Source organism: Microcaecilia unicolor, chromosome 9, assembly GCF_901765095.1.
Source record: "Microcaecilia unicolor chromosome 9, aMicUni1.1, whole genome shotgun sequence".
NCBI classification, from domain to species: Eukaryota; Metazoa; Chordata; class Amphibia; order Gymnophiona; family Siphonopidae; genus Microcaecilia; species Microcaecilia unicolor.
Genome location: NC_044039.1, coordinates 210,151,505 through 210,166,549, shown reverse-complemented (window position 1 = coordinate 210,166,549; position 15,045 = coordinate 210,151,505). Strand labels below are relative to the sequence as shown.

At 42.4% G+C, this 15,045-nt stretch overlaps 2 protein-coding genes across 2 annotated transcripts in view; one reads left to right on the top strand and one right to left on the bottom strand.

The window, feature by feature from the left end:
* Positions 1-10,140, bottom strand: part of EFCAB11 (EF-hand calcium binding domain 11) — a 91,898-nt gene extending 81,758 nt beyond the window's left edge. The window contains exons 1-3 of the mRNA XM_030214483.1: positions 10,019-10,140; positions 8,907-9,002; positions 1,738-1,783 (exon numbers count right to left, since the gene is read on the bottom strand). Of these exons, the coding sequence (XP_030070343.1) occupies positions 1,738-1,783; positions 8,907-9,002; positions 10,019-10,093 (217 nt within the window). The 5' untranslated portion in view covers positions 10,094-10,140. The remainder of the gene's footprint in view (positions 1-1,737; positions 1,784-8,906; positions 9,003-10,018) is intronic.
* Positions 10,141-10,602: 462 nt separating this feature from the next.
* Positions 10,603-15,045, top strand: part of TDP1 (tyrosyl-DNA phosphodiesterase 1) — a 179,561-nt gene continuing 175,118 nt past the window's right edge. Inside the window, exons 1-2 of the mRNA XM_030215270.1 lie at positions 10,603-10,677; positions 12,160-12,695. Coding sequence (XP_030071130.1) covers positions 10,670-10,677; positions 12,160-12,695 — 544 coding nt within the window. The 5' untranslated portion in view covers positions 10,603-10,669. The remainder of the gene's footprint in view (positions 10,678-12,159; positions 12,696-15,045) is intronic.

Genomic DNA, 15,045 nt, shown 5'->3' with positions numbered 1-15,045 from the left:
GTGCACTGCACCCACTAAAAACTGCTCCTGGGACCTGCATACTGCTGTGATGGAGCTGGGTATGACATCTGAGGCTGGCATAGAGGCTGGAAAAAATGTTTTTTTATATTTTTTCTTGGGTGGGAGGGGGTTGGTGACCACTAGGGGAGTGAGGGGAGGTCATCCCCGATTCCCTCCGGTGGTCATCTGGTCTGTTCGGTCACTTTTTCAAGGCTTGGTCATGAAAAAAAAAGACCAAGTAAAGTCGACCAAATGCTTGTGAGGGGCGCCCTTCTTTTTTCCATTATCGGCCAAGGACGCCCTTCTTTTTTCCATTATTGGCCAAGGATGCCCATCTCTTAACCACGCCCCCGTCCCACCTTCGGTACACTGCCGACACGCCCCTGTGAACTTTGGTCATCCCCGCGACGGAAAGCAATTGAGGACGCAAAAAAAAAACGGCTTTCGATTATGCCGATTTGGGCGACCTCGGGAGGACGCCCGATTTGTGTCAGAATATGGGCGTCCTTCCCTTTCGAAAATAAGCCTGATAGCTTACCACCCAAAGATCTTTATCAAGAACACTTTTTACCCAATCAACTCGGAAGCATTCCACAATTGGAATTTTGAAGTCCAGATAAGATTTTTTCATAATCTAAGACTCCTGAAGCAGGCCTTGTAGCCGAAACACAGCATTGTGTCAAGTCTTTTATCAAGAAACTTTTTAAATTCAAGATTATCTCTCGTCTCTGGAACCCATGGTCCATCACCCACTCTTCTTTGCAGTCTGTGCACCCTCGTGGGACGATAGAGTTCTCCGCTTTTGTGGATTTCTGTTATATACACTGATGAACATTCTTCCATGTGAAGAGGTATATATGCACATTTTGAACTTGGAGGTAACTTCCTACTACTGACATGAATGTTTTCTCGACACAGGGACTAGTACCGCCATCACACATTTTGTGTAGAGTATTTCCAATTGGTGGAGACATTTATCTCTGAACATCTATGATGTCTGCAGTGCGACCTCTATTTAAATGTTTTTTTTTTTATGTATTTTTGAATACTGGAAAACGTTTAGTTCTTTCTTCCACTATGGAATTGCGTTTATAGATGTTTTCTGATAAATGTTTATTTCGCCATTTGACCTTCATTTTGAAAATGCCCCTCTTAATGCACATGACATATTAACTGGTTAATGCCTGTTAATCAAGCCCTTAATTTGGGTTTTGAAAAGCAAGTAATTAAATCCAAATCCATCATCCTCCCCAGTCTTCTCATGCCATTTCCTTTTTCCACTGACCTTCACACTAGTTCTGCTTTCCTTAGTGTACTGGTTTTAAAATTCTGATTTGTACTTTCTCCATCACTTAGAGTATTCAAACCTTCACTATCATTTCTCTTTCCCTCCACTCATGGTACACCAAACAATCTCACGTCACTCTCCATTGCACCAAACCACCTCATCAATCAGTTGCTTCATTTGTTTTTTCTTTGGAGTAAGTTTCCACCTCCGATTTGTGCTTGCCCTTCTGAAGTGTCCTCTCAAGCATCACCTTTATTCTGTTTCCTGCCTTCATCTTCCCCTTTTGCCCTGTTTATTCATGGTACCTTGTCTTGACCAATGTTACTATCCATCCTCAGAATACTATTAGGCAGGATCCTTTGGAGAATGGTGCCATATGAAGAAGTATAGCCAGGTACAAGAATGTGAAAGCAAAACCTGATGAAAATACTTAAATTGTTATAAATTACCTGTCGTGTTTTGCTGTGCTGCTGACATCATTGACTCCACCTCCCTCTGAGAAAAGGAAAATTGAATTTTCTTTAGTTTCAATGAGATGAGTTTCTTGTACAAATATGTTTACAAATAATTATGTTAAAATGAAAACAAACTCTGTGTGTAAAGATGGGCCGAATTGTAGACTGCAAGCAAAAAATGAAATCATCATGGTCAACATTCATATCCTCCACAGGGAGGAAGTTATATGGTATGTCAAAAGAAAATAAAATATATCTGATCTTGTCTTGAGTTGGAAATTGTTTATTCTGTCAGCTGCAAATAAACCTATATATTAAAACACAAACAAAAAAAAACAGATATTGATAACAAAAGAAAACTGCAATTAAAAATATGACTGTTAAAAAGGGGGAGATCATCTTGCATAAGTTGATCCAGGGTCCTACAGATGAAATTACACTATCTCAGGAAACAACCCAATTACTGTGCAACCTACTGACCCACGATAGCAGAGTTCTGGAGGGGAGCAGAGTCTCTGGTCCCCAAGTGAGGGCTGTACCTGCTACGACTAGGATATGTGAGCTGGGAAAGGTTTGCTATAAAATAGGGGCAAATCGCCAAGTCATTCAGAATCATTGCTTGGCCTAGAATAAAATTTAAAAAATACAGGGATCAGGCTAAACTCTCTTGGTGACCTCTGCAATCTAAAAGTCAGCCCATCTCCAGTTGTGATGGTTCTGACTTCCAGCGAATTTACTAGTAGCAATAAGGTTTAGAGAATGAGAAGGAATGGATTTCCATACTATTACACAAACACTTTGGGGCCTTTTACTAAGGTGTGCTAAATAATAAGAAGCCCATTATATTCCTATAGGTGTCTTATCATTTAGTGCACTTTAGTAAAAGGACCCCTTTATGTAACTTTAGAGGTTTTTCCAAATTACGCACTAAAAACTACTACATATTTATTTATACATACATGCATATATGCTATGGGGGTCCTTTTACGCATGTTTACCACAGCTTAAAATGGCATAGCAGGTGGGTGCACTTAGGCATCCTGCTGTAATTTTTCCACTGTGCACACTACCCATGTGCTGGGGCGAGTCAGTGGGCGGAGTAGGCATGCTCTGTGCTAATTGGCTAGTGCAGCTATATTGCAGTGCGCTAACCGATTAGAGTATGAGCCCTTACCGTCCACAAAACTGATGGTGGTATAGAGGCCCATGTGCTAATGGCCACATGCTATTGGGAAAATCAGTGCGTGGCCATCAATTCCAAAAACAGAAAAATTGGCCATTTTACCCACATGGGAAAAATGGCCTTAGCAGGTAAGAATGCGCTAAGGCCATTTTTTTTTTTTACTGCAGTTTGGTAAAAGGGCCCCTATGGGATATACCATCCCTCTAATGCAATAAAATCAAGGCAGTTTACCTAGCTGTCCAGCAATCAGAAAAAACCCCACACAATTACAAAATTAGGAACAATAAAATATCATAAATCTACAACTACTAAACAGCTAAGACACAACATTAATGGCCCATTTAAAGACAGTCAGTCACTATCATGTGTATCTGCTTACATCCTGACTGCTTATGACTCCAGGAAGACCAGCATAATAAAATAAGTCTTGAGCCCTTTCTTTAAATGTCCAAGATGTGATTCCATCCAGGTACTGAGAAAAGGAATTCCACAATGAAGGCGTTGGTCGACAGAACTATTACGCTAGAAGATCAGGTTTCCTCATTGGTCAAGAAATGTTTTTTTTTTAATGAGAAAGCTACGATGTGTCCATAGTTATTTTGAACAAGATCAATTTAAACTATTGGTTCAGGCACTTTTGATTTCTCAACTAGATTACTGCAATCAAACATATAAACGGCAAGTGACTGACTCACCTGCAAATGCGCAGTAGAGTCGGAATGCTGAGAGTGTAGAAGTCCAAGCCCCGCCTCCACCAGCAGTACAGCCCAATAGGGAGGAGGGCTTGGACATGGGCATGGAAATCGGATGAGGAGGGAGCAGGGAGGGAAGGAGGGGGCGGAACTGAGGGAAACAGACCATGGGGGGAGGGCAGGGGAGAGAGCAGGGTTGGTGGACGGGGGGGGGGGGGGGGGGGGGGGGGGAAGGCCATAGGAAAACAAAAAACTAGCCCGTTGTTACGGGCTTAACGGCTAGTCTTTTATATTTAGGATGTAATGATTTAGATTGTAAGCTCCTTTGAGCAGGGACTGTCCTTCTTTGTCAAACTGTACAGCGCTGCGTAAACCTAGTAGCGCTCTAGAAATGTTAAGTAGTAATAGTAGTATGCAGTAAGGGTCTCCTTAGAAAACTGCAGACCATCCAGAATACTGCAGTGCGTTTGGTTTTTGGTTTATCTAAATACTAGTAAAAAAAAGCCCCGTTTCTGATGCAAATGAAACGGGGGCTAGCAATGTTTTCTTCTGTGTGCATGTGGGAGTGTGTGTCCCTGCCCTCTCTCCCCTCCCCCCTCTGAGTCCTTCACTGTTACAGAGCGAGCGATTTGATTTCGTGCTCTAAAAAGCCCCGTTTCTGATGCAAATGAAACGGGGGGCTAGCAATGTTTTCTTCTGTGTGCATGTGGGAGTGTGTGTGTCCCTGCCCTCTGGCCTCTCTCCCCTCCCCCCTCTGAGTCCTTCACTGTTACAGAGCCAGCGATTTGATTTCTTGCTCTGCTGTTTTCCTTCACTGACTGTGTTACAGAGAGGGCGGGGCAGACAATCATAGGGAAACCGGATATCTCGCCCCCTTCACACTTCAGGCTGGAGGCTTCATAGAACGTTGGTGTTGCCTTTTATATAGAGAGATGAAAGTATTTTTCTCAGTTATTTAAAATTACACTTGTTGCCTATTGAAGTGAAAAAATTGTTCAAAATGGACTGTTTTCTTTATAAGGTCATGCATGGCTTGGCTCCTTTCTATTTATATGATCACTTCCAATTTTCTTCTGCTCGGAGAACGAGATGTAAAGGTGATGTTGGTTATACCTCCCCTATGGTGAAGGGGAAGAAAAGACTACGGTTATTTGAACTGTGTAGCTTTTCAAGCAGCTAGGTTTTGGAAAGATTTTGCATATATTTTTCTTTCCTTGCATTCATATTTAGATTTTAAAAAAAGAACGAAAACTTGTCTGTTTCAAAAATATGTTTTGCATTCACACACTTATTTTGTAATTTCTTAGTTTTATTCCCAGATGACTGTTCTGGTCTCTTGTCATTGTAACCCGCTTTGAACGGTTAGGCACTGGCAGGATATAAGACCAGTTTATCATTATCATCACCATAAGAAGAAAAAGAAGCTTCTCATTTTTCCCCCCAAACCCACCTCCCCACTCCCCCCGTTTTCTATTTCTGTTGATGGCTCTCTCATTCTCCCTGTCTCCTCAGCTCGAAACCTTGGGGTCATCTTTGACTCTTCTCTCTCCTTCTCTGCTCATATCCAGCAGATCGCCAAGACCTGTCGTTTCTTTCTTTACAACATCCGTAAAATCCGCCCCTTTCTTTCCGAGCACTCTACCAAAACCCTCATCCACACCCTTGTCACCTCTCATTTAGACTACTGCAATCTGCTTCTTGCTGGCCTCCCACTTAAGTCACCTCTCCCCTCTCCAATCGGTTCAAAACTCTGCTGCCCGTCTCGTCTTCCGCCAGGGTCGCTTTACTCATACTACTCCTCTCCTCAAGTCGCTTCACTGGCTCCCTATCCGTTTTCGCATCCTGTTCAAACCTTCTACTAACCTATAAATGTACTCACTCTGCTGCTCCCCAGTATCTCGCCACACTCATCCTTCCCTACACTCCGCTCCATGAACCGGACAGGGTGTTGTTCTTCCCTAGTTTTGCTGAAAAATCAGTTCCCCTGAAGACGCCACTAATCTGGCGAAACATGGCCCTTGTAGGGAACTAAAACCTATGAACAGTGATTTTTTTGATCTTATGTCCTGCACGGAGTGATTTTTGAAAAAAGTATTGCAGTGGACAAGAACTTTGCAGGAAGATCTTTGGTTCTGCACAATCTCTACCTAAGCTAAGTAGCTGTTATACAATATTCCTTTTTTTTGAACATCAGTTTTTTAATATCAGTTTTTGGATATTGTCTATTAATTAAATATTGTGATCAGGATGGAGGTAGGATGTGCTATGATGTAAATATGGTGTCCCTGCAAAGCTTGGACTTTTAGTCCACAGCAATACACCAAAAAAACTGAGCACAACAAATAAATATTTATATAATTTTATTGAGCTTTTTACAAAAAGCAATTATTTATACAACATGAGTAAATGAGAATATTTCTAATACTTTAAAGCTTTAATAAGGGTTTCTGTTATAGTTTACTAATTTTGAAATTTGAAACCGATTTTTGTTGGTTACCCAGAATTGCGTTTGATATTATAGTTTAGACCAGGGGAACTGAGCCGAATCCTCGGGCCACACCTAGCCAGTCTGGTTTTCAGGAAATCACCCGTGAATGAGCATGAGCTAGATTTGCATGTACCGTCGTCATTATATGTATATTCATTGGGGATATCCTGATGTGTCCCGAGGACTGGGTTGAGAACCCCTGGTTTAGACTAACTCAACTGGTTTTCATTTTCATTTGTTCAAATATTAATAGTGCTTCAATTAAGCAGAGTTAAATTCAAGCAACACATGGGTGTGTTTGTGTATACAATGAAAGTACAGTACTCTGCATGACTGAAGTCTTATTATAAACTTTCAGAGCCTCTGCATTTTTTGCAGTCAATTTTTATGTTGGTAAGAAGTTTATTACTCACTAGCAGGTTTAAACAGATTTTCTGTTGGTGAGATATGATCCTAGCTCTCTGATAGGAAAGAAATACAATCACAGAAACTGCTGAAATGGGATATTAGAAAAGTCACAATTATTGATCTCTCTGAGATTCAAAAGAAGAGCAGATGATTTGCATTTGTTCCTCAAACAACTGAAACTACCAGAGGGAGCAGGTCATTGTATGCTAATCTGGCAACGATGAACTCTGGTACTTGAGTCCTGCAAAACTGTCTGGTCTTTGGGAGAGCCAAACTATGCACATGCACCTGGCTCGGATCAACTGTATGTAGATACTAGTAAAAAAGGGCCGTTTCTCACTTAAATGAAACGGGCGCTAGCAAGGTTATCCTCCGAGTTCCAGCCTAGCCCCCTCCCTCCCCCCCTTTCATTCGAGTTCCAGGCCCCCTCCCTCTCCTCTGAGTTCCAGGCCTCCCTCCCTCCTCTGATTTCAAGGCCCCCCTTCTTTCCTCCGAGTTCCAGGCCCCTCCCTCTCTTCCGAGGGTTAGTGTAGTGGACTGTGAACCAAGGGACACAGGTTCAAGTCCTACAACTCTTAAGCCTGAAGGCTATTGAAGTGGCGCTATGATACAGACGTTCAAATACTTGAAAGGTATTAATCCGCAAAAAAATCTTTTCCGGAGATGGGAAGGCAGTAGAACGAGAGGACATGAAATGAGATTGAAGGGGGGCAGACTCAAAAAAGATGTCAGGAAGTATTTTTTCACGGAGAGGGTGGTGGATGCTTGGCATGCCCTCCCGCGGGAGGTGGTGGAGATGAAAACAGTAACGGAATTCAAACATGCGTGGGATGTGCATAAAGGAATCCTGTGCAGCAGGAATGGATCCTCAGAAGCTTAGCCGAAATTGGGTGGCGGAGCAGGTGGGGGAAGAGAGGTTGGTGGTTGGGAGGCAAGGATAGTGGAGGGCAGACTTATACGGTCCGTGCCAGAGCCGGTAATGGGAGGCGGGACTGGTGGTTGGGAGGCGGGAAATACTGCTGGTCAGACTTGTACGGTCTGTGCCCTGAAAAAGGCAAGTACAAATCAAGGTAAGGTATACACATGAGTTTATCTTGTTGGGCAGACTGGATGGACCATGCAGATCTTTTTCTGCCGTCATCTACTATGTTACTATGTTACATTCAGGTATAGTGGATACTTCTCAGGTCCTGAAGGGATCACATTTACAAAAAAAAGCATGCTAGTGGGGTTTGAACCTCTGCCCCTTCCTTTACAATCCACTGTACTAACCACTAGGCTACTCCTCTGCAGGGCCATCTGTATGACCATATTTTTGAAAATGCCAGACAGATGTTCATGTCCCTGTTTTTTCGTCGTTCAAAAAATGGATGTTTCACTTTGGAAAAAGGCTATTCATTCTGGACATTTGCAGTGTAAAAACATCGAACAGGAAACCTAGATATTTTTCTTATTATGGCTGAGAGATGGACTTTGGGATGTTACGAGCAAGACTTTTTTTTTTAAAATAAAACTTAGACTTTTTTGAAAATGCACAACACACCCTGGGGTCATTGAGCCCTTAGACCATAGCTGGGCATAGCCAGACCTGACATTTTGGGGAGGCCCAGAGTTAAATTGGGGGGGGGGGGGGGGAATGAAGCAGTACAGATTTAGCTCTTAAAAATCCAGCCAGTGGATACCACGGACCCTGATGCAGGAGTCAAAACCTTGGCTCTCTGAGCTCCTTCAGTATCCTGGGATGTATCCCATCCGGCCCCATAGCTTTCTTCACCTTCAGATTCTCCAGCCGTTTATAAACTCTTTCTGCCTTAAACGGCGCAGTATCCACTCCATTCCCAGACCTTCCCTCGGCAGCCAACCGCGGTCCTTCTCCAGGATTTTCCTCCGTGAACACCGAAGAGAAATAATTGTTTAGCACGTTCGCTTTATCTTCACCACTCTCCACATAGCCATTCTCATTTATATAAAGAGGAACATCTTGGGATTGATGAGGATTGCGTTACTACCCTTAAAAGACATATGCCTGGCTCATTTTTGCCAAATTAGGGGAATGTACGCTGATCTGATAGATCCTACTATGATCCCATGACTCAATTGACCATTGAATAATTAGGTGAATTTGAATATGATGAAGCAGAGCATATGTTAAGTTATTAGATTGTAAGCTCCCTTCTATACTAATGATAATTGGTGCTTTGTGACTATAGAAAAATATTGGTACATCACTGAAATAAAATTTCAGTGACCTTCTTTATCATTAGACCTGCTAGATAATTTGAAGTTCAGTCCTGTAGAACTACATCTTAACGTAGTAATTCCACATTATATGAATATACGTAGTACCTTTGAGAGTAATAATAAAAGTTTATACAATAGAAAAACAAACTACCTTTGAAGGTTTGTAGCCAAACAGCATCATGACTGCAACCTTAAGATCTTCTGTGTTTAAATAGCCTTTATCATTTTCATCACACTTCTTAAATACCTAAAAATATTTTCAGAAAAAAAAAAGACAGGACTGAATTAGTCTTGCTTTCAAGAGGGGTTGAGTCATCCCCATCTACTATGTCTAGCATTACCCAGACATGCTCTTTACAGGGGACAGTCACAGGTCTGGATGTTATTTTTTTCCAGCCAGCCCATTTGTCTGGCTTTCTGGGCAGATTTGCCTTCTCCCTAGCCTACCATAGCACGCCCTGGTGGTGTAGGGCAGGAAAGAACTCCACTCTTCTCTGCCCGCTACCTGAAAATGGCTGGTGAGACTTTGTGGAAGTCTTACGAGGCCACCACTTTAAGTTTCGGGAGCCATTTTCAAGAAGCAGCTGCAGTGGAGCAACTGACAGAAAAGAGTAGGATTCTTTCCTACCCTGAAGAGGCTACTAGACCACCAGGGCTGTAAGGTAGGCCCAGAAGGGGGCAAGCTGCTTGTGGATGGGAGGGATAGAGGGGGGGGGGCTGCAGCTCTTGAACGGGAGGAGAGGGGGACATGCTGTACATGGAGGTAGGGAAGAGAAAAGGTGTAAATGCAGCACATGGATAGAGGAGATGGAGAGGAGACAGGGACATGCTGCTCATAGATGTTTGCTTTTTTGGCAATGTACATATTTTCTAATTTTGTATTTAGACTACGGCAGAAAATGCATTTCCGTTACTTTTACCAGTATTTTCACTGCTTATAGAATCTTTGTTTCTTGTGGCCGGGGCAGATGCGTTTTATTTTGGTGATCTCTTTTTTTTTTGCCTCTGCAAATATGGTAGCCCTGTATCCCCAAAACAAAATGGATATTGGTGCACTTTAAAAAAACGTTACTGATTATTTTAACAGTTCTCTCAAATTGGCTTATTTAAACCGTACAAAATACATAACGTCTGCAAGCCAAAGGGGTGGAAAAATAGCAAAGTATACAATTGCATAGAAAGAACCAAACCCAGGGCCCGATTTTCCACAGTTTGACCTCGTGACATAATATTTCCCAGTCCTTTCCTCCTTCCAAACCTTACTTCGGCAAATTTCCTTCTGTCCGAATCGGTGACCTCCGTGCGCGTTCCATACGGGACGCTACTCACGGCAAACATCCCCCAGCAAAAGAAGCAAATGTCCCGCCTAGTATGCGGCCGGCGGCGCCTAACTCTCCCAGCAACCACACAGCAACGCATAATACTTCCGCATGGCGACTGTAAAGCCCCTCCTTATTGGTCAGCTGCTGCCAGACTTCGCTTGACTGCGCAGAACGATTGGCCGAGTGGCTATGAGCGCGAGACACACAGGTACACAGATGGGCGGGGCTTCCTAACGTTGAATTAGTGTCTTTTTTCGTGCGTTCTTTGCCCCGTTTAACCCTGCAGGTGGCTCATAGCCACATTGAGCCTGCAAAGAGGTGGGATACAAATGCAATAAAATAAAAATAAATAACAGCCGGCTCCGCCTGTCTTCGGACCAGCAAAGACTTCCTCTCCCGCTTTCCACTAGAAGGACAGAACAACCTCTTAGCGGCCTTGTTCTCCTAATGAGCAGGAAGTTAGGACCCAGCGGAGTGGCGTTGTGGGACGCGGAAGGCGCCTGCGCAGGCGTGCTGTACACTGGTAACTGGTTCCATCCTTTGCTGCTGTGGGAAACGCGCCACGCGCTGCTCGGTGTGACGTGGGCAGAGGATGCAGAGGTGGTACATGGAGAGTTGTTATATATATATTTTTTCCTCTGGTTGTACTGGACTGTTACAGAGTTTTAGTCAGTGTAGTTCGCCTGTACCGGCTGGTGTTTAGAGATTTACAGCAGCCGAAATTAGTATTTTAATATACTCAGTGCAATTTTTCTAGCAAAAAAGGTGCCTGTACCATTGGAGCCGACTCTGGGTGTTTGAGCAACCCCAGTATTGAGAAAATTCCTTGTATATGTCCAGGGAGGGGTTATTTCCACTGGGCTTAGCACCCCCAATAATTTTGTAAAGTTGGCTCCTATGGCTGGTACTCAAATGCCAGGCCACCCTTCAGGGGTGGGGTGATCACTGAGGAACCCACCCCACAATAGCCCCCCCCCCCCCCCCCCTGCAACCAGGCACAGAATCTATGACAAAGGCAGAATTGGTGTGTTGAGCCTGAGCTCTTTCATTAAAACTTGGGGTCCATGGGTCAATTTTAGCAGACACTGGAAAAGGTGCCGGTACTCAGTACCCCCTCAAAAAAAAGCCCTGAATATACTTTTCGTTTAGGCATTTGGTAAGGCTAAAGGAGTACAGCTAATGAGCAAGCTGTAGGACATTTTATTGGACTAGTTGAGCACGTCCATTTGTGACTTTTATATTCCCTTCTGTAACTAAAAGCAATGGGATTTGTTCAAAAACCCTTGATTTTTTTTTAAAGTTCATTTTCTGCTGCATTTAGATTCTAGAAATGATCCAGCAGAGTTTTATTCCCAGCAGACAGAATTATGCTCTCGTTAATGCTGTCCTTTACAAAAGTAGATCAACTTGAAATTTTGCTTCTTTTTTTTTTTTGTTACATTTGTACCCCACGCTTTCCCACTCATGGCAGGCTCAATGTGGCTTATATGGGGCAATGGAGGGTTAAGTGACTTGCCCAGAGTCACAAGGAGCTGCCTGTGCCTGAAGTGGGAATCGAACTCAGTTCCTCAGGACCAAAGTCCACCACCCTAACCACTAGGCCACTCCTCTACTCCATTATTCCATTATTGCTGCTCTTTTTGTGCATACATAATACAAATGTTTGCTCTAGTTGTAATATTCAAAAACTGTTTTGTTAATTTTTAAGTAGCATGTAAGAGACACTGAGACTCATTTTCAAAGCACACCTTTTTGTATTCATTAGTCGGTGATTATTGAAATTTGAAAAACTGTTATCTTGTACAACTTTCTGGCCTATAAGCTGGGCATATTTTCATTTTTCCATCTGCTTAGAAAGCACCATTCTTATAAATCTTTTGAAAGGCAGGTATAATGTGTTGCATGTAAGACAGCACTGATAATATAGTCATCTGGATAAATAGCTGTGATGATCCAGTCTCCTATGGATGTATGGTGCTATTTTATATTCTTAGAAATTTTCCAAAAAGCTAGGTCTTTACTCTTGCTCATCTGGTTTGAAATATACCTTCAGGCATAATATACTGCTGTATTAATTTACAGAAACACAAATTCCCAAGGAAGTGAGCATGGGAAATGGACATTATCCAGCAGCGATGAAGAAACAGACTGTGAGAAACCATCCACATCCTCCGTTACTGGGAATCACAAAGAAAATGGTTCACACTATCCATGTTCAGAAGCCAGAAAGGCTGCTAAAAAAAGACAAAAGCAGCCGTTGAAATTTAAACAAGAAGGAATTCCTAGAGACATCTCGCCAACCAAAAAAATTAAGGGTTTAGGCTGGCAGTTTTCAAGTAGTGATGAGGAATCTGAAACTGCGTCAAACCAGCAATCACAGAGCTCAGAAAAGGTTGTGGCGAAGACTGAGACTGGGCATCTGGTAAGACCCCAAGAGCCAAATAAAACAGATGATTTTAAACAGCTTGAGAGTTCAAAGCCATCCAGGAAGTACGAGACACCGAGTGACCCACAGGATGCTTGGGATTTGCTGGAAGCAGGAGAACCGTTCAGATTCTATTTGACCAAAGTCAGGGGTATAACACCAAAGTATAACTCTGGAGCACTCCATATAAAAGGTACCTGTGAATATATTATAGCATCAAATGATTAGGTTTTTTGGGGGGGCCAAAACTGAATGAATGGAAGATTAAAAAAAACATTTTCAATGTTCCAAGCCAGTACTGTATTGATTTAGTAGTTGTTTGAGCTGTTGTGTTTCTTATATTGGCATCTTTATGCTTGAGGGTCTCTTTTACAAAGGTTTTGTAGCATTTTAGTGTGCACTTACCGTGTAGGTCCCATAGAAATATGGATGTCTGCATGGGTAGCGCACGCTAATTTCTAGCGTTCGCTAAAAAGGCTAGTGCCCTCTGTAAAATACCCCCTAAGAGAATAAGCATTAACGTGCTGATCTAAATCAGATGCTAAACATGAGCTGTAGAACAGTATAACCTCGAACATGCAAGCAGACTGCTTTTGGGCTGAAGGATTGTACACAAAGGACAGGTTATCATGGGGTCTGCATAAGTCATTTATTATACAGCAATAATTGGTTTGGTTTGACTGAAATTCATAAATACAAAGTGACATGGCCAAATCCATAGCCAGTGGTGCTGAGAATTAGTTTTTCCCATTCCTGTGGACTCTTCGCTCAATGATAGGAGGTATCGGAGGTCATTTTAGAAGGTTGTGCTGCTTCCACACGTGTAAGTTGTGGCATTCATTCATGAAAGTGACAATTTTGCAATGCAGCTATTTATGCCTGTAAAAGCCATGAGATGCACAGAATTGAAGGGGCTTTTTCTGGGTGCAGTTTGGGTGGGCCAGGAAATATACATATATTTCCTAGTGTTCAATGGAAATACATTAAATAAAAAATTCTACATTGACGTTTACACCTACTCCATTGTAGGCATAAGCATCACCAATTTGCTGGTTTGGACCTGAAGTTCCCCCAGTGATTGAGGGGGCAGTTGTGCTCATTTCTGTGGTGTCTAACTCCACTTCAGAATTGTTAAAAAAAAGTGTTATTTAACACGGCTTCTTAATTGGCTCCTCTTGTACGTATAGTTTTATGAAATCTAACACATGTATAACTATTGGGAAACATGTATGTACACTATTGGCATTTACATGTGTGTTTGCCGGCATTTATTCATGAGTGGCAGCAAGTGTATCTTTCTAAAATGGCTTTTGCCACTGGACATGCTGACAAATGTTTAGGGTGTATCGGCTTTGTCCTACAATATTGATCAGGTACTAACTCCTAATTAGCACTCTGCTATCTGAGATAGAAAATGACACGGGGGAAAAAGCTTGTACCCATCCCCTTACTGTCCCTGCAAACTAAAACTCCACTGCACTAATTCCATCATTTTCGATAAGACAATTGCTCACAATTGATACGAATAAGATTTTGTACTGTTTTGCGGGGTTGGGAGCAAACTTTGTCCCTGTGTCATTCTCTAATCTGAGACCAGGATCACCTTGTGCTTAGATGCCCAGCAAATCTGGATCCAGTTGGCAAAGATTGATCCAGTCCTGGGTTTACCCCACTGCATGTATGAACTTGTACTCTTGATTTTCTTAGGGAATGCAATATGGAAACCACAAGTACAAGTCCCTGCGTGCAGTGGGGTAAACAAGGACTGGATTAATCCCGTCAGGCATATCTGGATCCAGTTTGCAACCCTTCCTTGTGTGCCATTCAGCTTAACAAATCACAATGTCACAGTAATAAAGAAGATTTACTTTTTTACTTTTAGTTCAGGCAGGCAAGCAAGCAAGCAAGCAGTTAACGGGTACAAAATGGTATTTAAATAATGAAGTTCTAAGAACACTAATATGCCACTTAGCTAGACTTGAACGTGACATAAAACAGAATGAGGCTAGAGAAAAATCCGACACTTAAAACAGGGGTGGGCGACCACAGTCCTTGAGGGCCACAACCCATTTGGGTTTTCAAGATTTCCATAATGAATATGAATGAGACTGATTTGCATGTACTGCTTCCACTGTATACAAATAGATCTTATGCATATCCATTGTGGAAATCTTGAAAACCCGAATTGGTGTGTTGGTGTAAGTGCAGACCTATTACCGTTAGTTGGTATGGTACTTTGTAGAATTGTCGTTTACATACTAATGTGCACGTAATTGTGAGAGATGCCCATGTGAATGCTCCCCTTACATTTGCGCGCTAAGAGAGTACCACTTAAATGTGGAATTAGAAAAGGTACAGAGAAGGGCGACAAAAATGATAAAGGGGATGGAATGACTTCCCTATGAGGAAAGGCTAAAGTGGCTAGGGCTCTTCAGCTTGGAGAAAAGATGGCTGAGGGGAGATAAGATAGAGGTCTATAAAATAATGAGTGGAGTAGAGCAGGTAGCTGTGAATCACTTGTTTATTTTCTCCAAAAATACTAG